At 32.3% G+C, this 25,303-nt stretch overlaps 1 protein-coding gene across 1 annotated transcript; it reads left to right on the forward strand.

Moving 5' to 3' along the window:
- The first annotated feature begins 453 nt into the window (after positions 1–453).
- LOC105422230 (sodium- and chloride-dependent glycine transporter 2) lies at positions 454–24,903 on the forward strand. The gene is made up of 10 exons (XM_089072623.1): positions 454–4,809; positions 5,793–5,961; positions 6,958–7,236; positions 7,684–7,894; positions 8,044–8,237; positions 11,212–11,392; positions 14,155–14,392; positions 17,314–17,652; positions 21,595–21,750; positions 24,182–24,903. Exons 1-10 carry the CDS (start codon positions 4,795–4,797, stop codon positions 24,314–24,316), a joined length of 1,917 nt encoding a protein of 638 aa, XP_088928749.1. The 5' UTR covers positions 454–4,794; the 3' UTR covers positions 24,317–24,903.
- Positions 24,904–25,303: the final 400 nt, after the last annotated feature.

Raw genomic sequence — 25,303 nt, forward strand, 5'->3', positions numbered from 1 at the left:
CATATTTATATTATATTAATCTATTTTATTTATTAATAAATTTTTAATAAATAATAGATGTTATGATTAAAATTCTTTAACTGTTAGTCATAGTTATGACCTTGACAATATTTGTTAGGATCAGGATTATTGAGGTTGATTTCTCTAAGCTAGATAATTAAAATTTTTTTTTTAGAAAGAAATAAAACTTTTATTGGTGTTAACTGTTATGTTGTGAAATTCCTGAAGTCAGTTGTTACACCATCACGTTCATAACAGCAACGTTTGAAAACTTCCTCTCGGAATAAAAATTCACAAACGATTTTTATCACTTGTTTTTTCACGAACTTTTCCGCTATGGTGCTTTGCGACGCGATTCTCCGGATACATCCTGGATACGTCGTGCGGTACGCCGGATGTGCGACATATTCGTGATGAGATCTGCCTTTTACGATGCGATGGAACGATGCACGGCGTAACACATCGGTGCTATCGGGTTTCTTTAATTATTGATCACCGCGTTTTAGCGGTCAAAGGAGGATTCCTGTGCCATCGCCTAACTGTCATCGCCTAACTGCTCGGAAGGCGGTTGATCGTTACTTTACCTTCCTCTAGATCAGAATATCACGCTTGCGCGAGTGATATTATCGTTCCCTTTTATCGACGCTAGCAACGACCACCGGAAGTGCTCGTCTCTTCGTTACCGTTCAACTTGTGTTTTCGACTGCTGATTCCATTTGCACGCCGTTGCATGACGAGATCGAACACGACGAAATGCGAGATTCGGTGGCCGTGTTATCACTTCAAAAATACACCTTGTTAAAGAAGATAGATAGAATGCAGGAGGGCAAATTGAATGTCTGTAGAATATGTTTTGATGCAAACTTGCGAATAATAAATATTGCAAGACTTTGAGTGAAAACATGTGCGGGAAAAAGAGGGGAGAGAAATAAAAAAGGAGTTAATAATTCTATGGAAAAACAAGTAAATTGAGAGATGTTTTCTGCATTTGTCCTCTAACTTTAATCGAGAAACGATCTATTCTTTTAAAGTCAATTAACACAGTTCGGAATAGTAACTTTTGCAATTCTAGTAAAACTTTGACTTTTCTGGTAAGAGACACTTTTGTACTTTGTTTAATCGCATCTTGTATCGAGAGAGACATTAAAGCAGTTTCAAGTGAAGAATTGTAAATTTTTTATTGTAATAACAGGATTTTTTCGAATATGTTTCTCTCTCTCTTTCTCTCTCTCTCTCTCTCTCTCTCTCTCTCTCGGCTATATTAAATAAAGAAAAAATATTCTAAAGATGTTTTATTTAAAAAATAATATTTTGATACAATTTTAATTTTAAATTTCTTCAGTAATTTTAATTATTTTAAATTATTTTATTAAATAAAATATAAAATTCTGAAAATATGAATGGCATGAATATTTCTTTGGACCGTACCAATTTTGTTGTAAAAATATTGATAGAGTCTTTACTATATTAACCGAACATTACTTTGATACGGAGCAAAAAAAGGAAAACTGATTAATTTTTATCTTTGGAATTATCGAAATTTCTTATCTTCGTTAAATAAAATTTTTGTAAAAAACTCAGACTATCTTATTTGAAAATGCATACATTCTTCGTCTTTGTTACATATTTGAATTACTATATTTGAATAGAATAAACAGATAGGAAGGGTTTATTATATTTCGATAGTAAAATTTTTTAATATTCAAAAGATTCGAACAAATTAGTATTTAGAGTACATTTAATCCTAATCTGTAATATCACATATATACATCTATACATATAATTTAAAATAATAAGCTCGTCCATCTGGCGATATTATCAAGCGATTTAACAACAATCCATTAGGATTACGTAAATCAAAAGAAACAGGACTCGTAGGCGTAATGAGGCGACGGGTCCTTGCTAAAATCTGGAAGCTTGAAATAATACACACGCGCAAGCATACACAGTCGCGAATACTCTTGGAGGAGAGGATAACTATATTGACCCTGGCGCAAGCTTAGCAAGTTTGCCGATAGTGCCCTTTCCGGCGCGGTCGCTTCTGTTAATTTCATCCGTAGTGTTAGTGCTGTGACTTCGAGCAACCGGGTACACACGGTACGATTTAGCGGTTGGCCCATCGGTAACATCGATCGGCACATCTGCTCGGCATAGCTGGCCCGGCGAGGGGCAGGGGTAGCAGAAGGGGCGGGACAGGGGAGGGACAGAGAGGGGTTGGAAAAGGATGAGGCAAATGCGGACAGGTGGAGGGCAGAACTTTAAAGAAAAACGTTTGCATTAGCGTCGAGCGAATGCAATAAAGCGACCAAAGATAAACTGTCGAATTGACCAAGTCGGAGAAATTGCCCCGCAATAACGCGCATCCGGACCGAAAATCGGTGGTACATACGGTGAATACGTACGTACCACCGATTGCACGATATTGCACTACGTCACTCTCCATTTTTGACTATTTGCAAATTCATATTGTAAATAAAGTTACAAGTTCCGCGAGGGCGCGTGAAGTTTCGATCTCTCGAATTTCGAACCGGCCGACTCATCGATATTGCCAAATTTTTTTTTTTTTGTGACTCGATAGAGTGAAGTTCTCACGTGTTATAACGCGAGGACGAAGCTCATCCTGTCTCTCGAACCCTTCGGCACGTGAATTCGGAGGAGCTTCCCGAAATAGGATCCAGATTAGAAAACGTTTAGTTGACACACGAGCCGAAAGAATCGAATCGAAACGTAGACGCAGACGTCTATTATTTTTCCGACGCGGGATTGTTCCATAATTCATAAAGTTTGTTGCGGCTCTCTCTCTGTCGGGTAGGATCTTTATAAACGATAACTTCGTGCTTGCGTTTGCCTTCCGGACGGAATCGCAGCTCCGTATGTGTCACTCTGAGAGCAAGTTTGCAAATCGTCTCTTTTATCCCAGCGCTCCGTGGGAGCAGATTTGCTCGCTTTTCCCATTCGAGAATCGTTCTCCCTTTATCACGATGCTCCTGCATACGCGATCGGGCGATAGCGAGATCATTTCTTTCCCGGTCCTTTCGAATAAAACAGTTTTTTTCCCCGTCGACGACATTTCCGCGATAAAGTAGTACGCCCTTTTTTTCCACCACGGTCGCTCCCTTTCATTTCTGAATTTTACCGCGCTCTGCAACGTATAAGCTAGGAAATCAATAGGAAAACCAAAGATAAATATATTAGATTTGTCATATAACGTAAATAATTTCTTTTTAACTCTTTAGCTGTTGTGAAAACAAAAATCAAGAAACAATCTTAAGGAAATAAGTGCAATTGTCAAAAATCATGGAAAAAAATTACTTATCTTGTGTCAATTTTTTGTAACTGCTATTGTTGTCGTAACTTTTAATACAATTATAATTCTTTTAAATTAAACAAAATTATAATCTATTTTTTCTAAGAAATTTAAAAAATGTATAAAAATTGATTTAGCATGTTTCAAAAAAGCATACAGATAAAAAATATGTTACAGCGCTTCAAAAGCTTTTGCTTCTATTTAATATAATTTCGCCAAAGTCATAATTCATTTTTTTTTATATTTTAAATCACAGATATTGGTGAAAGATACTTAAATCAAAGATACTAGTGTTATCAATGATAAACCAAATAAAAATTTCTTTAGTTATCCGCTTTTAATCATTTAACCTTATAAAAAGACTATATAAAAATTGTTTTATCCAAAATATGTGACAGTCAGTAATGAGAGATGTAACTTTAAAAAATGTAGATATAACTGAAAATACAAAAATATAGTCGAGATTTTAATCATTAATAAATGAGTTTTTCTTTAATGACATAAAAAAAATTATAATTTAAATATAGTTTACATATTGTACTTTTTTGTGATTTGAGAAAAAAAAATTTAATTCAAATTAGCAGATAATTCTGCGATTTATATTATATTGTAGTAAATATTTCCGATATCTTTGTCTATCACGAGATAACAAAAGAAAATACAGTAAGCAATTAAAAAGAAGAGATTTTCTTGTTATTTACTTGCACTCTTATTTTTAGATAATATTGCAAAATTCCGTTACTTGAAACATTTACAAAAGATTGATAATCTCACATCTGATAACAAGATAATTTCAATTGGACTTTTTCAAAGCTTTAGCTTACGAACTGAATATATGTGGACTCATTTAAAAATTGATTTAATTATTTAAATTTTTAATTATTTAAATTATTGTATATTAAAAGTATTGTATATTAAAATTATTGTATATTAAAATTATTGTATATTAAAACAGAATAAATATTCCCTAAAAAAAATTAATTTTTTAGACCTTTATTTTTCTGAGGATTAAGTTTCATTTTTAAGCGTCGTCTAAATTATAAGATTTCTAAAGTAGCAGTTATGACAGGTAATAATATAGGAATGCTATGCGTATGTGCGATCTTTCACCTTGAATGAATTCAAGCTGAATTGGCATTCTAAGAAGTACACTTTGTTATCTGTAAATCTGGCAAGATTATTTATTACCTTATCAGATTTTCTACTGTACTGTAATTGCGTACTTTATAGTGCAGATTTTAATGAAAATATTATACGTCACATTAAACGAAACAATCGAGATGCGATCAAGTTTATTTGTTCAAGGCGAGGGCCAATCGAGTGGATCCGGAAATTATCTTTTGATATATCGCTCGATTATCTTGGCGTCGTATACATTATTATAGCTGTCTGATCGCGTTGACGCCCAGTCATCAATGCGATTTTGAAGACTTGAATCGAGGTCGCTTGTCACATGACAGTGAGTTGAGTTCAATACTACGTTCACTATGGCAGAATCTCAGGTTAGTTATTTCTTAAGACAAACGTGCATTACGTGTTCTATTTCTATCGATGTAGGCTAATTTTAATTTTGGTTTAATCTTTATTTTTTTCTAATTCTTAGATCTAAGAAAAGATAAAAAATAAGTTAAACAAAGAAGTTATTTTGAATGAAATGAGTAGTAATAGACAAGTAGTTAAAACGGATAGTAATTATCGATATAATGTGATTAATTATTTGTATATTATTTAGAATAAATAAAGAGAAAAGAGAAATCAATTCAAAATACGCATTTCTTATCACCTGAAATAAATATCTTTTTAAGACGTACATGCAAATCTATATCTATAAATACTTTCAAATTTGTCGAAATATGATTGATGTTGTAAATAATTTAAAAAAGTATTTGAATTTGATTTTAGAAATATTGAACTTTGATATAAATGAATTTTTCCGTTTTTATTTCAAAAATTTTTTGAAAAATTACACTTAAGAATTTCATATCTATCGAAATATTAAAACAAATATTTACAGAATTTTTTTTACACAGATCTAAAAATATTATTTATGTCTATCTTTTTCATATTTATAAAATGCGACGCGCAAAAGTTTAGCAATGGAGATGGGAATATACAGCGTCACTTTTTTAAAAATGATTTTTTATTCCATTTTTTATTTATTTTTTTTATTTATACATAGTTTAAGATTAATAGAAGATTTCTCATTACATAAGTACAATGAAATTCTGTATTTAATTTCTTCAAATTTAGATTAAATTTAGATTAAATTTTGGTTGTCAAAGTTAAAAGATAAATGTGCACCAATTTGAGCATGTGTCTCGTTATGTAAATATTGATGATCGACTTAATGTTTGAGGTCCGCGTTTCTACAATTCTTCTCGACCGTTCACGTGTCCACGGCATGACATCAGATCTTTCCAGATCGTCGACTTGGCGATAATTTATATGATGCAAATATAATGTACCTCCCGTGTGTTATTGGCAGGTGAAGAGGGTTTCTCTCGGAGTTGGCGGCGTTTTGGTGGAGCTCCCGAACGAGCCGAAGCGAGGTGTTTGGGCCAACCAGATCGAATTTGTTCTATCCTGCATTGGGTATGCCGTTGGCATCGGCAATGTTTGGCGTTTCCCTCTCTTCATATATCGCAATGGCGGTGGTACGTACGCGTGTGTAACCGCCATGTTCGCGTATGTATCTGTTCCATAGTTTACGTGGAACATGGTATACATGCTTTAGATACGACCATCGAATTATATACAGAGTGTCTCGGGTTTAATGGTAAAACTGTGCATGCGTGTTGAAAGAGTAAAAATAAAAAAGATGAAAAAGCAAAAATAAAAATAGACTTTTATAAGATTTTTATAAAGCACACACACACACACACACACACACACACACACACATATATATATATATATATGCTTTATAAAAATAGTATAGTAAAAATTAAGAATAGAATAGATTGAGAACTTCCTTTAAATTGTTTATATTTGAATTATTTATTACTATATATATTTGAATTAATTTAAAGGGTTTATAGATTTTTATACTTACAAAATATATTGGCAGAGCCAATATATTAGCTGTTAATAATGTAGCTGTTAATAAATGTATTTTAGCTGTTAAAATTTGGAACACCCTATATGGCGTACTGTGCCGCGCATAGTATCTTTATTCTTGTGTAGAGCGTCGAAAAATTATAGATACAAACTTTGTAAAACTGTACGTGAACTTTAAGATTGCGCTTCAGGGATTCAAAAATAGCTATAGATAAAAATCCAGGAAGTCTCTCTTTTCTAAGTCACTTTCCAAGCGATTCAAAACTAGTACTTTTTAATAATTTTTAATAAATTAATTAAACTTTTAATATAAATTATAAAACATTTTAAAATAGTAATATTCAATCTTTGCAAGAAAAAATTTTTAATCAGTTGATTATAAAAAAAAAAAACAATATAACGATGAAACAAAAATTTACTTTAAATAGAGATACACTCACAACTTTCTTTCTTAGCAAGTTTTATATTAACTTTAATGCACAACGACAAAGTATATATATATGTTGCGAAAATTAGATTTAAAATAGAATATTAAATTTAAAATTAATATGAGGTTTTGTCAATCGCGTACGATTAATGTACGATTGTTATAGGTGCCTTTTTAATTCCCTTCATTCTCATGTTAATCACCATGGGTCTGCCAATATTCTTCTTGGAGCTTTGTATGGGCCAGTACACTAGATTGGGGCCCATAAAGGCTTTCAGCCATATGGCACCTGCTTTTCATGGTCTAGGTTATTGCACGTTGATCGTTATGGCCTTTGTGCTAATATATTACATGATAATAGTCGCGTGGACTTTATTCTACACTTTTGCTTCTTTCTTTCCTAAACTCTCCTGGGCGTACTGCGATAATCCTTTCAATACGAATAGTAAGTAAACATAAATTAATATACATTTAAATATTTCGCATTTGAACAAGCAAAGGTTCAGCTAAATTTTAACTTTCGCAATCTTGCAATTAACTATTATTACGTGATCAAATTTATTCTCAAAAATAAGATTTTGAATATTGTTAATAACTTTTGTTGTTTACATTGTGTAAAATTGCACAAAGAATAATAATTTATATAAAGTAGCCTAAAAAATGTTTTGGCTCATCACGAGGAATTAAATCGATTAATTTGTTTAATATATGAGATAGTATAAATTAACGTAATTCACCTATCATTATTTGCATCTCAATCGAATATATGTAATAAGACAAATTAATAGAAAATCCTCAAAGAGATGTTAGATTGATGATACAAGGAAACAACTAATTATCGTATCGTAATCAATTTCTTCTTAAATTACATACCTAATGTTAATGTCGACAGATTGTTACAGTGGCCTTCAGGATAATGCGTGCAAAGAAACTAGTAATTCGACTTTTATATTTTACAATAAGACCTGCGTAGCTATCCGTACGGTCTGTTCCAGCTTTGACTACATCGACAATAATAGTACCCATTGTATTCACGCAAATGGCACGGCCGTAACATTCGGTAAACTCTACAACCGGACCCTGTCATCCGAGGAGTACTTTAGGTACAGTATACATTGTCATCAGCGCTGCATCGTGTCGGGAGGATCGGTAACGAGCCTTACGCCGCTGTTCAGCCGCTGTTGAGAAAATGTGAGAGAAAAATTGTTTAAGGCTCGCGCCTGCAAAGTGTGTAATTGTCGATCGCGTCCAGAGACTACGTTCTCGGTCTGCGCGGAGCTACATGGGAAAACTTTGGCGGCATACGATGGGAATTATTCGGATGCCTCACGCTAGCTTGGATAGTGTGCTACTTATGCCTGGTGCGCGGTATCCAGACCGTTGGCAAAGTTGTCTATTTCACCGCGCTCTTCCCTTACGTCGTTCTCACAATTCTGCTAATACGAGGTAAGGAACAGAAACAAAGCACGTGCCACGTTACATCTGCTAAATGTGAAATGTTTAATATTTCGAAAGATCTTTTCCTCTTAATCGTGTATCACTACTAAGAGAAACTTTCCTTGTGTTCGTTTCAAATTTTTGATTATTTTCCCACGACTTCAGACACATAAGATTGTTATTATTGTGTTTACTGATTCAAAAAGTGCAAGATTATATACGTTATGTATATGTTAAATTCTAGTTTAAGATAGAGGTAATACTTATGGAATCACGTTAAAAGCATACAATTCAAAAGTAATAATATTACTAATTATTTGTCGAATTACTGCTGATCTCAAGGAACTTTAAATGAAAAAGAACCTTTGAGAAAGAACCTTTCTCTTAAAAAACAAATAGATTCCAGAATTAGAAGTATCACGAATCACGAAGAATCACGCCCAAATATTATGTCAAGCACTACAGATTAATGTAGTACAGAATAAAGTTTGGACTTTTACGAGTCTTTTATTCTGTTTTACTTAGGTGAAAGAACTTTGTTCATTTTAGATATAAATTTGAGCCAATCGCGTACGGAGATGAGTTATCAAATTAAAGCATGAAGAATAGATTAAAACTTTATAAATATCAACAACTGAAATAGCTGCAGATTATGTTGGGATCTCATTAATGTGACATATTAATTTTATTATTTATGCTTGTAGGATGTTTTCAATCAACTAATAATTTTTCATTATGTAATTAAAAATATTTCTAGATCCTTGTTTATTCATTCCCCTTCGTCATAAGATTTGTTCATGTGTTTAAGGCACTTCCTTGCGGTAACAAAGATAATAAGCAAATATTGCATATTTTTCGATGTAAGTTGCACCCACACATTACTTATTTGGTATCTATGTCATATAAATATCTATCTATATAAATATTTTCTTCAAGTACATGAACATCTTTTGAGGATATTTAGTGACATGTTTTTCAGCTTCGATAGCTTTGACGATGAGTTTATCAAACGAATAAGATGATATCTTTAAAAAATTATAACCGCTTTCTGCAGGAATTTCTGAAAATTTAAAATTAGCTAATTTTTAATATTTCTATTATTAAAAAAAATGGTAATCGATAAGTACACACGATTGGCTCAAAATGGGCGAGGTTCTTTCTTTGTTTTCTTAGGAAAATTTGATTAAGTGATTATTAAAGGTAATTTGTCGTAAGTTAATTTCGTTTAATAAAGATAATTTTTTAGTTTTAATACCAAAATAAATCGGAATCTTTTCTAAATATTAATAATGATTTGTGATTTGTGATATATTCTGAAAATAGATTTTGATTGCTAATAATAATGTAGCCTACCATAACTGTCAGTTGAAGAATATAACAGAACCACTTCAATGTCGGAAGTTCAATTTAAAAATAATTTCAAGTTGATCCCTGACAATAGTGTAGTGAAAGATATTGCAACTGGAAAATATTGTTATAGAGATTTTATTCGATAAATGCCTAAAAGAGGCGGACGAAGAGTCCGTTTAAAAAGAATTAAATTCCAATTACTTTAGGTAAACTTCTAATTGAGATCTTTTTCCACTTTTCGAAAATCTGTCTAAGATCCGCGTTATAAAGTTAAATAAATTTCTTACTTATTCCGAGTTGAATAAATAATAAATCGCTTCAATCCTAGGGTAATATATTTAATTATATTGATTTTAAAACGGACAAAGACAAAATGTAATAAAGTCTTGATGACAGCGAGGATTAAAAATTTAAGATAAAAGAAAAAGATGAAAAACAGTGATCAAGAAAGTCAGAAAGAAAATGAAGCGCACTATTCAACATGACGTATGGATAACTTATGAAATTCTAGTCAGACATTGATTTATTTTAGCCTTTGTTCTTTTCATTCTAAGTATGACTTGCAAAAAATAAACTTTTAATTTTTTAACATTTGAGCCGAGACAAATTTCAAATTTCATATATCTAAATCGACCCTACAATGAAGCAACTTCTTTGAAATTTATAAAAAGAAATTATTTTCTTTTTAGAAGATTCTTTTGAAGTTTTTAGAATTCTAGAAATTCTAGAAAAAGTTTAAACAAAAAAATTGTTTTTCTCAAAAAAGTTGTTTGTAAAATATATTCTATTAACATTTATTCTTTTTAAAAAAATATCTAATTACATCTAATTTAGATATATTTTAAAGAAATATAAAAATAGATTATGTAAGATATTATATAAAATAAAAACGTTTTAGACAAAAATTATAGGGAGTTTTGAGGGAGTTACATGATTATAATACTCATTCATAGATGAAGTCGCAGATGTCTTAATATTTTTTTTTTAGAGTTATTTCTTCATCATAATGATGTAGCCTTCAAAACTTTACAATTTTTGTTTAAAATATGTTTTATAAAATGGTTAGCTTTTGTAGCATGTAACTGTTGAGATTAAAATAAAACATTTTATATAAACGTTAGACTAACATTTAAAAATCTTCTTTCCACAGCTTAGTAACTCTTTATTTATACTAATTAATTTTTGGAACATTTTTACATTGTATTATAATAAGAATAATTTATTTTTACAAATCTTTATTGCCTAAAGGAATACAATTCTACAACTTAAATGAAGAACAGGCGATGCACGAAGAGGAGATAAGTATGGTGACTAGACTTCTAAGATTATAAATTCTATAATCATATAATTATTTACATTCAACGGCTTGAAAAGAATTAAAAGAATAAATATTGATGCTACATGACAGAATTTATGAAAACATCATCCAAGTACTACGTCATTTGTCCCTCATTTACCTCTACATTAGATTTAGTACAATTGTGATCAATAAGATATCTATTTTTCCACAAGTTATTTTGCAAATTGCATTTGTTTTTAAAGTGAATTTTAGATATGCCCAAAAATAACGGTGGAAAATGTATGAAAAGATGAAACCTCTGCCGGAATCATGATGAGAGAAATAATCTTGTAGGTGTTACGCTGGAAGGCTCCACTTATGGCATGGAGTGGTACATATATCCCGATTTTTCGAAGCTGAATAACGCAAGTGTGTGGGCAGATGCAGCCTCTCAAATCTTCTACTCGCTCGGCATCGCCTGCGGATCCTTGGTGACCCTTGCGAGCTACAGCAATTTTACGAACAATTGTCACAGGTGCGATTATACTAAAACGAGCGTGCATATTTAAGATAAAGGGAGAAAAGAGAACTGGGTCGTTTGCGAACATAGGATATCTTAATAATAAAACGAAAGACAGAAATGGTTCTTAAAAAGCAAAATATCTGATTTTTGATATATCCGTCACGTAGGATGGATATACAGAATTCGCTGCGCGTTCGGTCGCGCGAATAATTTATCGCAAGACGCGTATTTAATTAACCACACTGACTTTGAGTACCTATTAATCTTTTGGTTCATAGTCCGGTGACGTTTCAGAAAACTATGTGAAAAGTATATGGGAAAAACTATGTGGGAAGTATATGGGAAAAATTATGTGGGAAGTATATGGGAAAAAATATGTGGGAAGTATATGGGAAAAATTATGCGGGAAGTACACAGGAAAAACTATGTCGGAAGCATATGGGAAGAATACGGGAAAAACTATGTGGGAAGTATATGAAAAAAATTATGCGGGAAATACACAGGAAAAACTATGTCGGAAGTATATAGGAAGAATACGGGAAAAACTATGTGGGAACTAGATAGTAAAAACTATGTGGGAAGAAGATGGGAAAAACTATGTGGGAACTAGATGGGAAAAACTATGTGGGATCTAGATGGGAAAAACTATGTGGGAAGAAGATAGAAAAAACTATGTTGGAAGAAGATGGGAAAAATTATATGGGATAAATTATATGGGCGTTAGATAGGAAAAACTGTGGTAAGAAGATAGGAAAAACTATGTGGGAACTACATGGGATAAACTATGTGGAAACAAGATGGGAAAAACTATGTGGTAAGAAGATGGGAAAAACTATGTGGGAACTAGATGGGAAAAACTATATGGGAAGAAGATGGGAAAAACTATGTGGGAACTAGGTGGGCAAAACTATGTGGTAAGAAGATGGGGAAAACTCTGTGGGAAGAAGATGGGAAAAACTATGTGGGAACGAGATGGGAAAAATTATGTGGTAAGAAGATGGGAAAAACTATGTGGGAACTAGATGGGAAAAACTATGTGGTAAGAAGATGGTAAAAACTATGTAGGAACTAGATGGGAAAAACTATGTGGGAAGAAGATGGTAAAAACTATGTAGGAACTAGATGGGAAAAACTATGTGGGAAGAAGATGGGAAAAACTATGTGGAAACTATATGGGAAAAACTATATGGGAAGAAGATGGGAAAAACTATATGGGAACTAGATAGTAAAAACTATGTGGGAAGAAGATGGGAAAAACTATGTGGGAAAAAGATGGGAAAAACTATGTGGGAAGAAGATGGGAAAAACTATGTACGAAGAGGATGGGAAAAACTATGTGGGAACTAGATGGGAAAAACTATGTGGGAACTAGATGGGAAAAACTATGTGGGAACTAGATGGAAAAAACTAGATGGGAAGAACTATGTGGGAACTAGATGGGAAAAACTATGTGGGAATTAGATGGGAAAAACTATGTGGGAACTAAATGGGGAAAACTATGTGGGAACTAGATGGGAAAAACTAGATGGGTGCTAGATGGGAAGAACTATGTGGTAATTAGATGGGAAAATTATGTGGGAAATAGATGGGAAAAACTATGTGGGAACTAGATGGGAAAAACTATGTGGGAATTAGGTGGGAAATACTATGTGGGAACTAGATGGAAAAATTATGTGGGAAATAGATGGGAAAAACTATGTGGGAATTAAATGGGAAAAACTGTGTGGGAAGAATGAGGGAAAAGCTATGTGGGAAGTATATGGGAAAAATTATGTGGGAAGTATATGGGAATAGCCATGCGACCACCATAAGTATATGGTAAAAACAATGTGGGAAATACATAGTGGGAAGTATGGGAAAAACTATGTGGGTATTGTATGGGAAAAATTATGTGGGAAGTATATGAGAAAAACTATATGGGTATTGTATGGGAAAAACTATGTGGGAAGTATATGGAAAAAACTATGTACGAAATAAATGGGAAAAACTATGTGGAAACTATATGGGAAAAACTATGTGAAAAGTATATGGGAAAAACTATGTGGGAAGTATATGGGAAAAATTATGTGAGAAGTATATGATAAAAACAATGTTGGAAGTCTATGGGAAAAACTATGTGGGTATTGTGTGGGAAAAACTATGTGGGAAGTATATAGGAAAAAATATGTGGGTATTGTATGGGAAAAACAATGTGGGAAGTATGTTTCTTTATGACACAGTATTTGTTGCATACTTTATTTTAACTCTGCGGCTCGATGATGTCGTCTCGGTAATGGAAAATGGCCGGTAATGATCAGCTGAAGTTCCGAGACTTGAGTATAAGATATGAAAACGCGTTCGCGGATAAAGACAATCATCTTAAATTAAGTACATATAATAATTCGATCAATGAGAAATGGTATAATATAATTATGATCCTTATAGTGGGCATCTTGCTATTTATTCCTTTTGAATAGTAATATTTTTAGAATATTCTCGAATAATTCATGTGATTTGCGCATGATCTAAAAATATGATAAAAGTATCTTACAAATCTATAAGATATAAAGAAAAGAGATAAAGAGATTGGGATTGGAAATCTGGAAATTATATTGGAAATCGAAGAAATGAGGAAGATTTGTTATAATTAGGGATTAAAAGGATTTTACTTTTATTTTAAGAGAGGAGAAATAAAAATCCTTTTCTTAATGCTTAGTTTTTCTTTGTAAGAAGAAATTTCCCTAAGATTCAACATCTCTCATATGGTAATTTGAATTTTGGTCTTTTGTTTCCAGAGATGCCATTCTCGTCACATGTACGAATCTATTAACGTCTGTTTTCGCTGGCTTGGTGATATTCTCGATACTTGGGTTCCTGGCCCGGGAGATGCAAATGCCGATCCAGGATGTGGTCCAGAATGCAGAGGGACTGGCTTTTATCGCTTACCCGGAGGCGGTGGTGCGGATGCCGTTGCCGAATCTCTGGGCTATCCTCTTCTTCTTCATGCTCTTCATACTCGGCCTCGGTAGTCAGGTAAGTACATGAGCGATTCGCGCTTTATGTATTTCGAGATTTTTCAATCTTACGAACTTCCGTTTCGCATTGCGGTAACGATAAACACAAGTGAAAAATATTATTGCACGAACATTTAAGGAGACTATAAAGGATTTTATTTCCATTTTCGCGCGAGCAAAAACCGAGCACAATACCACTTCCACTCTTCGTCATTTATGGTGATGAAAAAAAAATAATTATTAGCGCGATGAGCTTGGCTGAAATAGGGAAAGAGGGAAAATAGAAACAGAGAAAACGAGAGACGTGAATTTCAATTTTCCTTCACGTAACGAGAAACATCGCCGCGCTAACTGCATTTGTCCCAACGAGTTGTATATTTACAAGATGGTCCGACTTTCGCCTTCTTGCACTTTGTACGCGCGGATCCCTACTTATATCTAGAATTGTTTAACTGCGCATACATTAAAACAGAACAAAATAACACGTGCGATACGATAATCATACAATTTATATTTCTCACGATACAAATTTGTTATTGTTTCTATTACTTGTCCTTTTAATTATTTTTATTTTTATTATTTTTTATTATTTTTTATTATTTTATCCTTTTTAATTAATATATAAAATTTTATAAGAAAATATGATGAATGATATTTTATTTTTTTGTTAACAATATGTTTTAAGATATAAAAAGCTAATATTTGATACCACTGTTCCAACAATTACGATAATTACAAAACATGCCATGTCGAGAAAGAAATTATTTTCTCTCTTTCGTCATTATCTCTAAAAGATAAAATATACTTTCATGCTTTTATAACGTTACACTTAATTTGATATTTTTAATTTTCTATATTTGTACCAACATTTCAATTTAATGATGTAATAATATATTTCCATTGTATGGCACCGTAGTTAACAATTGCGTAAATCAAAACCAAATGACTCATTATTTAATTTATCATTAAATATTATATATGTATTATGCAAGTTATATTAGAAAATATATCGTGTTCTTATAGTTAATAATCTAAAGAATCTATAAAAATTACATATATAAATATTTTTGTAAAACTGTAATAGTATATTATTAATTAAATAATGATATATAAGATAATTACTTATGTATTAAATCGTATCATATAAAATTGTCATTTTTTTCTTTCTATAAATAAAAATAAAATGTGCTTTTAAGGTTTCCACGGTTACTATTTTCAAAAAAATAAATGTTTTTACTGGTCCGTATCATTATGCATTGTTGAATGCCAACGTTTCGTGAATATTGCAGTTCACTTCATCAGGGACTGATACTGTATAAATAAATTTCAATTAAAATACGCATTAATAGCATTAATAGTTTGCTTCTTCATCTCCCTCTAAAAAATGCATGTTCTTAGAATTCTTACATTTGTCCTTGTTTACTTTCTCAAAATGGATTTCTTCTCAAAATTTCTTTAATCATTATCGAAGTCTTTTTATAAATAGAATTTTTTCCAGGAAAAGAAGCGCTTTCAGCTGTATTTATATTGAACAAAACCTTTCAAAACGAAGACCTAACATTCCAAGTCTATAAATTCCAAACCAACGAAAGTATCCCTTTGCTTAATGAGTTTTCTCAGCAGGAGTTTCGCATACCTGCCTATAACCTCTACAAAATTCTTTTCGGATTGGATTTATTGAAAAAAAAGTATTCATAATCCGTAAAAGTTCTGTTTACTCATATGAAAAGAATTATTGATAAATAAAAAATCAAATAATGCTTTCCTTGGGATTCAAAACTCTCTCCACAGGAATTTAATGTTTTTATCTATCTTAGCTTTTATCTATTTTGAATTCTATGTATTTCAAGAAATATAAGAACATAAGAATATAAGAAAAAAATTTGCAATCTTCTACATATATGAAAATCATATATTTTATTTTTGTGAAAGGAATTAACAATAATAATAGTTCGCTTATTTAAAAAAATTGAAGACTGCAATAATAATTTTGAATTATTAATAACACAAAACTAAAAATATTTTTTATATCTACTTTACTTTTACTTTTAATCGCAATCAATATTAATTATTAATTAATCAAATATCGGCAATTTTATAAGATACGATTTGATGTATCATTAAGGCCTTTAGACACACGATAAATCGGTTTCTCTACGCATGTGTAAATAGATTTTTATAATGCACGGATTAGAAAATTATAAAACAGAACTCGTAGGGGATACGACAAACCATAGTAACTTTTATATTGCTCATCGACGATTATTTCACGAAGATTTCACATCCGTTCCGAGGCTAAGAAGACACTATTCAAGCACCCCCTGACAAACGGTCGGCGTATTTGTCAAAAGATGCCGCGGGCGAGAGAGGGATGCGCTTCATCCCAGCGACTAGTCGGACGGTGATCGTTTTGCGTTGCTTTTGCATCGCGAGACTTCCATCTTTTCACCTCGGGGCTCGTATATCACGGAGGGAATTATGGCTCAACGTCTCAGAGTGAAATCTACACCTTCTCTTCCTCCTTGTAGCCTCAGTTCCGGTCCCTTCCGTTTTTCAGCGGTTCGCTCTGATGAAATGGCAATGGCGAACGAATGAAAGTCCGTAAAGATGCCGCGTGAATATACAGTACGCGAGTACAATAGAACAAAATACGTTCGTTATAACATTAATGGCAAATGAGAGTGGAGATCTCGGTTCTTCGATTTCTTTTACGTTTGCACCGCACCGTTTACGCCCTCGCGTCTGTTTTTGGGCACTTTCGGATCGAGAACGCGTAGTTAGTTGCTACGAGAATAAGTAAATGGAAGAGGGAAAACACATAGGGGTAGGGAAAGAGAGAAGGGCTGGAAAAGAGGAAATGGCGATACGCGCGCGCGGGGGGGGGGGGGATTGAAGAAGGAAGAAAATGCGCGGCCGCGGTCGTTACTTTTTACGATACAGTTCGCAGGCGTGCAAGCGATAAACACCGCCATACTGGACAGGCATCCGGATTTGCGAAAATATGAGAGTATCGTGATACTGGCTATATGCGCTGCTTGCTGGCTCCTGGCGATTCCGATGATATTCGACGGCGGTATCTACCTGTTCAAGCTGATGGACTGGCACACAGCCTCCTGGGCGATACTATTGATCGGCTTTGCCGAACTCATTGTGCCTTCTTGGATCTATGGATGTAACAGATTCATCGACAATCTTGCGGAGATGAAGATGACGTTTGGCCGTTTTCTCCACGGATACTGGTGGTTGAGCTGGGTGATTCTAGCACCAATCACTTGCCTGGTAAGCATTCTTACAATATTTTTCTCAAGAATTAATGTTTCTACTTTACGAGCCTGTCGGAACTCGTCAGAACAAAAATATTATCTGAACGAAAACAGATCCCAAAGGGGACAAAAGAAATTTTTCCGGAAGACCGTTAAATATCAGTTTTAGGCTTCCGGTTAGACTTGGTTCGTTCAAACCGTCGACATATAGAATTGGATGGAACGAAATTATTATATGGTTTCGATAAAAGTCCTTTGATCTTTCATTTTGACTTAGAAAAAGAGAAATAAATGTGAAGGCACAGATTTCTCTTTCTACTATTTTCTTATTGGTTGAAGTTTAGCGAAAAAGGAAATAACAGCGTATTTACAATACAAGTTACAGTACAAATTGAAAACATTTTCGATGGGATTAATTTTTTAAGTAATTTTTTAGAAAAAGAAATAGATTAATTTAAGTCTAATGTTATTATCACACTGCATTGAACAATTTGTGTGTTATAGGAAATTAGTTCTAGCTCTCAAATAAAATTTAATTTAAATAAAATCTAAATACTACTAATTTATTGAACAACTTATAAAATTTATATCTATTGATAAAATATTATTGAAATACAATATTTTCGAAAAGATCAAGTTCTTTCGAGGACGCGTGAGATCTATAATAAAACAATTCAAAGATATAAACCATGATTTTGCCTTGTCTTAATAATTTCTCATTGTTATTTAAATAAGTTATTATGGCCCTTATCTTTACACAATCGTGAGTAAACTATACAACAATCAAAATTTTAACGATAGCATCAACATATACTGCTGAACGTTACAGCCAGCGGTAGTAACGAAAAGGAAGACGTAGCACAACCATGCTTAATCCCGTCGAGGTAAGGAGCCTACGTTTATTGACTGTAAACTTTGCGGAAAGTTCGGCGACACAGTGAGAGAGAATAAACCGTAAATTACTCCCGACCCATCGCGTGGAGACGATTAATTGAATTTATATGGAAAGTAACGAAACTGAAGCTTTAGGTTATCGATCGCCATGAAGCTTGTTAAAGTTGAGTAACGCGTGAGCCTTAGAAATATTTCAACAATTTTTCAATAAATTTATACAAAATTATTTATAATGAATAAAAAGTATTTAATTTTTAATTTTTTGATAAAACCATTTTGAATAAAATATCATATGATTGTACTTTTGAAAATATACTTGCATTACTATTTTGTAATTACCTAGTGTAGTGTAAAAAATTGGAGATGTTCAAATCATTGAAATTTGATTTGATCCAAATTTGTGGTCTAATTCAATCATGCTCTAATTCAAATTATTTGAACATTTCGAATAGAGGGAAACAATTCGAATATAGGATATACACGATATATTCGATATATCTTTCGATACTATTGATATGAATAAAATAGAAGTTTTTATAAACAAATTATTATTTATTTTATACTTCATTCACAATTTATAATTCTCTATTTTTCAATGTCCAATCATCATTTATAAATAGAAGCATATGCGAGATAAGAGTCAAAATTTAATCTAAAATCTACTAATTATCACTGAATTAAACATTCTCAGAACTACATATTACATGTTTTATTCATATTATATTGATCATATTTAATTTTAGATAATCATATTTTTCGTTAATACAAACAAACGGAGCCGTGAAAAGTGACATATTGAAATAAGATAAGATAGATAAGATAGAATAAGATAATAGATAGATAGATAAATAGAATCGCGGTTTAGTACCTCACTAGAAGTACTAAATTATTGAAATTTCTTCTACTTTTCATATTTGGTTGCACCAATCACATAAAAGGCTCTATTATGGAATTGTTTGGAATATATTCGGATCGGAATTATTCCATTTTTCCTAGAAAACGCGGTAAAAACGTAGGAAACTGCACAATTCTGATTGAAATCCATTCTGAATAGTTCTATTATAAATCCTCTGATCACTGGATTTGTGTATGTCGGTATGCATACCCATTATCTTTTCTCTTTCTCTTAATAGAAATAGAAATGTAAATGTGTTGATCAAAACCGAATCTATAATTATTTGTTCTGCTTGAAATTAACTGATATTTGTCTCTGATCAATAATAGACATATTAGATCGAGTATAAAATGTGAAATTGGGAGATCGTACAAGAGAGGATAAAAAGTGATTGTTGTCATAGATTTCTATGTAACGTGTAATCATTTGCAAACAATCTCTCAGAGACAAATAAAACAAGTTAAACTGATAAATCAGTTCCCATTCCAAGAAAGGTAATTTGCTTGTTATAAAATCTCCTATATAGAAGAGACCGAGGCTCGTTGATATAAAAGACAAGTTGGTATTGCATTCTGTTTATGTTTTGTGAAAGGAACAATGAAAAAAGTTATTACAATATATTTCTTTCGTAACATAAGTATTTTTTCCTGAGTTTTATTTCAACCGAACAGATATTATAACGAACAGATATTATAACAGATATTATAACGAAAGAAAACTTCGATTCAAGAGGAAGAAAAAAATGTTCGAGCAACTCGAAATTTCGTACGAATATTATTCATTGTGAGAGAGTCGAAGTATTATTAATTGAAAGAAAGAGTTCCGTTGCTAAACAAAATGTTATTTTGTGTAATAACAGTATTTTTTAATAATCAAGTAACTGGAATCAAGCGTAGAAATAGGATACGCTGGCTCATGTTTAAGGCAAGCTTGGCGCTTATTATCGTGAACATGTGTGTGATTTATATTAAACAACACAACGCACGTGACGCGCGCGTTATATATTTTTTTAAACAGAAGAAGCAGAAATTAACATTTTACCATTACACTCTGGAACCTATTGATGCATTCAACTCACACAACGTCAAAACGCGATAACAGCCGTTCATCAAGTTAGCACAACGAGGGAACCAATCGACATCGTGGAAAAAAGGCAACAATAAACTTCGAGAGATGACACTAAACTTCGAGAGATAAACTTCGAGTAATCGACTTTATGCCCTTTTTTTTTAAGTGGAACAGATACCAACAATAAAAGCATTTTGTTTGCAGAAATTTGTAAATAATCTTTCTTACTTTGTGTATACTTCTTTAAAATATATAAACATAGCAAACATTCAATGAGATATTCATGAAGACATTCTTGATATCTGATACCAAGAGATTCAAGAAAATCTCCAACTTTAGTCATTGACATGTGACTAACACATGTTAATGGAATGTTTCGCGAACATTTTCACTTTATAGAACTAAAAAATATTGGGCTTTCGCTACAGTTCAATTTTCTTCGTGACAAAAAGATATTAAAAATTTTAATCAGCACTCTCGGAAATTAAATTTTGTACATTTTTAATTTGTCCAAATTTAAATCTTTTTTTAATAATAAACAATTTGTGTTAATGCGAATAGATATGAAATAAGAAGATATGAAGTATTTATTGTACAGAAGAATCTGATATTTATGAATCGAAAAATATAATACAATTATATCGATTCTATTTCTATCGGATTTTTTAAGCAAGATTACCAGCGTTAGGTTCACAAAACTCAATAAACATCCGACTCGTGACCCGAGCGTGTCCCTTGAAGGCAAAACATTGTATTCCCCGCGACCAAAACTGCTTAATTAATCTGGCTACCTGTCGAGACGTGCCGAATGAATTTTTATTTATAACAGTTGAATTTTTCGCCCACCGTCGCGGGGATCGAAATATTTCCCTCGACGGCAACCGAACGATGCCCTGCAAAAGTTAGTTTTGATTAAAAATTCGAAATCTGCCTTAATTGATAATTGTGCTACGTTTTCGCGCGCATATCCTCTACCACACTCAATTTCAAGCTATGTACGTGAGAGAGAGAGAGAGAGAGAGAGAGAGAGAGAGAGAGAGAGAGAGAGGGGGGGGAATCAAACAACCAATCAACCAACTGCGCTATACTTTTTATCCACAGGGGGTCTTTGGATATCAATTGGATCAAACTGATTTTCGGGGAAGTTATGGTTCATACATATTTCCTGTTTGGGCAGGAGCAATTGGAATTGGAATCGGATTAGCTACCTTAGTGCCACTGCCGGCATTTTTTGGCCTACAGCTTTGGAAAGCAAAGGTAAGTCAGAGTCAAAAGTCAGAGTCAAAAGAGTCAAAAAGTCAAAAGTTTCTTTAAGATTTCAAATATTCAGATTCGTCACGATTCAGATAAAGAAATTCCTGCACGCAGGATATCTAAATTCCAACGCACTTTTAACACAGAAAAATATCGGCCTTATTGAAAAAAGAAGTATAAGTATAAGAAATTTATTAATATCAAATTAATATTCAATTTATTAATATCAAGGAAAAAATGAAAACATAAATTGAAAAAATAACTAATACGATTAGAATTTTTATTTGATTGCGCACCGTTAAATGATTCGCTTTACGTAGATTTGCTTTAAAAATAAAGTAAAATAAAAGATAGATAACGCGTTATCATAAAAATTCTATAGATAAAAGCCCGGGACGTATGCATTATTTATCGAAAAAAGAGAGAAACGGAGAGAGAAAGAAGACGACTAAAGTAAAGTAAATCTATTTATTCATCTTTATTTGATAAACACAAAATCATCGAGAAATATTTACTTATTTTTTTAATTATTTATCTTTTAGATATTTATGAAAGTTATAACTTTATCAATAATTCTTGACCAGTTTTTTTAATGATATCATTAAGATGAAAAGAAAATGAAATATTCGTGTGATGTTTATAGATGTATGTAATATTCCGAAGATATAAAAGACAAATTGATAATATCTCAAATCTGGAATATTATAGATTAAAGCTTAAAAATAATTTCTTTGCGGAGACACATTTATCAAACAGACGTGAAAGACGTCAACTTTTCAAAGAAAGTTTGAGTTGAGATTTCTTAATAATCAGAATTTTTCTTTGTTGCTTAATGACTTACTAGTTGGCATTCTTTAAGAAAAGGAAATTGTTTTATTAGGAGATCGGATCATTAATTTTCGCTAATGAGAAGATAAAACCGGCTACAAATCATGCCGGCTACGGATCTCCTAATAATTTTGACCAACTTCTCATTTCCTATATATAATCGATTGATCAAACGTGAATAAAAACTTTGGCTATTATTTCGCGCAATGCAACCGGTATAAAGAATGTGCTTCAAGCTATTTTTTATTTTTGGCATTACAGATAGGCGCAAAATTTTAAAATATTTTCGATATTTTACTGAAATGTTATGTTGTTATTTAACTTATGTTAACCGTATAACGCCTAAAAATTGTTTTTCGTTAGAATTGCAGAAATTGGAACGTGTCGATGTGTTGTTACGTTATTGTATTACGCTATTCCCGATAGCTCGATTAGAGTGAGAATTTCTCGAAGGCTACGTGCCGCCGTCGGCGTGATAGCGGTTACGGGCCGATTTAGAAGTTGCCCCGGTTTGCGCCGTAAAATCTCGAGAACTCGGGGAACGTCTTAATACAAGTTTTTCCACGGTACGCTGGTAATCGTACTTTGAAACGAAAAGTTTCTTCGCGAGGGGAAAGGGAGGAGAATGAGCCTGCCACTCTCCATCGCTTCAGATGCAGGGCCGCCGAAAGCCAATGTGCAAATCGCACAAAAAGCGGCGCTATACAAAGAGAGAGAGAGAGAGAGAGAGAGAGAGAGAGAGAGAGAGAGTCGCCAATTGCGAGCTTTAACAGAATTGAAAGTACACAAATTGACATATGTTTAAAAGAGCATTTTACGGGATTAAATTTTTCGATTAAACTGACGATTCGCTACGCTCGCCCTTTTGCCAATCGGTGGGACATCGCATTGTTTAAATTGTTTTGCAGTGTGTGGGAACATTGCGAATCGTTTATGTATGAAAATTTTTTTTTTCATTTTTTTAGGTTGCAAGATGTCAATTTTGTATCGTATAAAAAAATCCCGTTTTTGTTTTTTTTTTTTTTTTTTTTTATAAGAGAGACGAAATGTTGAATATGAAATTTTACATGAATATTTTGCGCGGGATATTATAAAAAAATATTACAAACTATTCCTCTGGAATTATCAGTGATGGACAACATATTTTTTTAGTATCTTAAAGTTTACCGAAGTTTTTTATGCAATTTGTGATTGACAGATCGCTGAGACTACTAGGCAAGGAGGCATAATAATTCTCAACAAAATTACTTGTAATATACTTTCAATTCATTTTACTTGTGTGTCAACAGCGGCCCTGTTCGAGAGAATCGCATCTATTTCTATCCATTTCTACGAAGAAAGAGAAAGAGGAGGAAAGGAGGGGGAGGGGAAAGAAGAGGGAGGCAGACAGCCCTTTTTCTTGACCGCTTCCGCTTTCTGTTAGCCGATAAATTTAACATTACTCTTATCTTCCTCTCCCGTTGTTTTCGGACGTTCCGCGCACACTTCGAAAATATTTGTGCGATTTTGCACGAGGAGATATGACCTTGCGGGAACGTGGCGGCACGTATCTCGCCCATTATCGGATTCGCAACAATTTAATTTGTGCCCTTTTAATTGTTCGCAGAACTTCCTCAGTTTATTTCGGCCCTCACCGTCATGGAAGTCGGCTGAAGAGACGCTGGATAATGCTAGCAATATCAGCACCGCGTTGGACAATCCGGCATACGTCCCGGATACGTCCCGGCATAGTAAATTTTGAATCTAGCTGTTTGGTTTGCGATAAATGGTAACTTCAAGAAAGAGATATTAAATTACAATTGGTACCTTGAAAGACCTTGTTTTCCAATGTCTTTACAAGTGTAATTTTAGATGTGCGAATTTGGAGAGCAAAAGTATTTAACAGAGTTTAATCATTTTTTATTTTACATCAATTATTTTTTAAAATTCGAATACTCGGATTGTTTATCTTGAATAGAAATTTTTAGTAATTTTAATATCCTTTAATCATTTTTATCGAAAAGTCATTACTGAAACAATTTAAAAGTTCATTGAATAACAAAAATAGTTATCTCTGAAATCGTGTATATTACAGAAGCACTTTTGTCACGGGAACTCATAATGTTTTCTATAGATAAATTCTGAAACAGTCAAACGGAGAGAATATCAATGTCTCATTATAATTCCTGTAATGGCAGCTAAAGAGAAAATTCGCATTAATAAAGATAAGAAAATAAATATATGAGCAGAAAAAATAATTCATTCCGTTTTAGGAATAAATTATTTTTATCTGAAAAAATCAGAATATTGTTAAATTATTATAGTGCAAAATGCATATATATATATATATATATATATATATAATATATTTAACATATAGTATGTATTTTTAATGAAATTCTAAATTAAATTTAAATTAGAATTGAATTAAAAACTTTCTTCTCAATTTATCCTTAATTATTTTTTTATGTTTTTGATAATATCTCATTTATACAACAAAAAATTCATATTTCAAACATATTAAAGTCATCTATATAAAATTAAAAGGAACTAATATATTTTCAGATAGAAAAATATAGACGGCAATATTTTATTTTAAAATTGTATGATATAATTATCAGTTACAAAAAGGGAACAAAAAGATTAATATTTTCTATATACCAATTGATTGGTTCTTATATAATGTTAGATATATATAATGTGTAAAATAATATTCACATTTTATATAAAACTAATTTAATATATATCT

The sequence above is a fragment of the Pogonomyrmex barbatus genome, unplaced genomic scaffold (genome assembly GCF_055798465.1).
Source record: "Pogonomyrmex barbatus isolate J1 unplaced genomic scaffold, ASM5579846v1 scaffold1, whole genome shotgun sequence".
Taxonomy (NCBI): Eukaryota; Metazoa; Arthropoda; class Insecta; order Hymenoptera; family Formicidae; genus Pogonomyrmex; species Pogonomyrmex barbatus.

What these genes read in the sequence shown, in the direction of transcription:
- LOC105422230 (XM_089072623.1), top strand. An exon ending in TAATCCTTTCAATACGAATA is followed by an intron (nt 7,237 to 7,683) that starts GTAAGTAAACAT and finishes TAATGTCGACAG; the next exon opens with ATTGTTACAGTGGCCTTCAG. An exon ending in TCATCCGAGGAGTACTTTAG is followed by an intron (nt 7,895 to 8,043) that starts GTACAGTATACA and finishes GATCGCGTCCAG; the next exon opens with AGACTACGTTCTCGGTCTGC.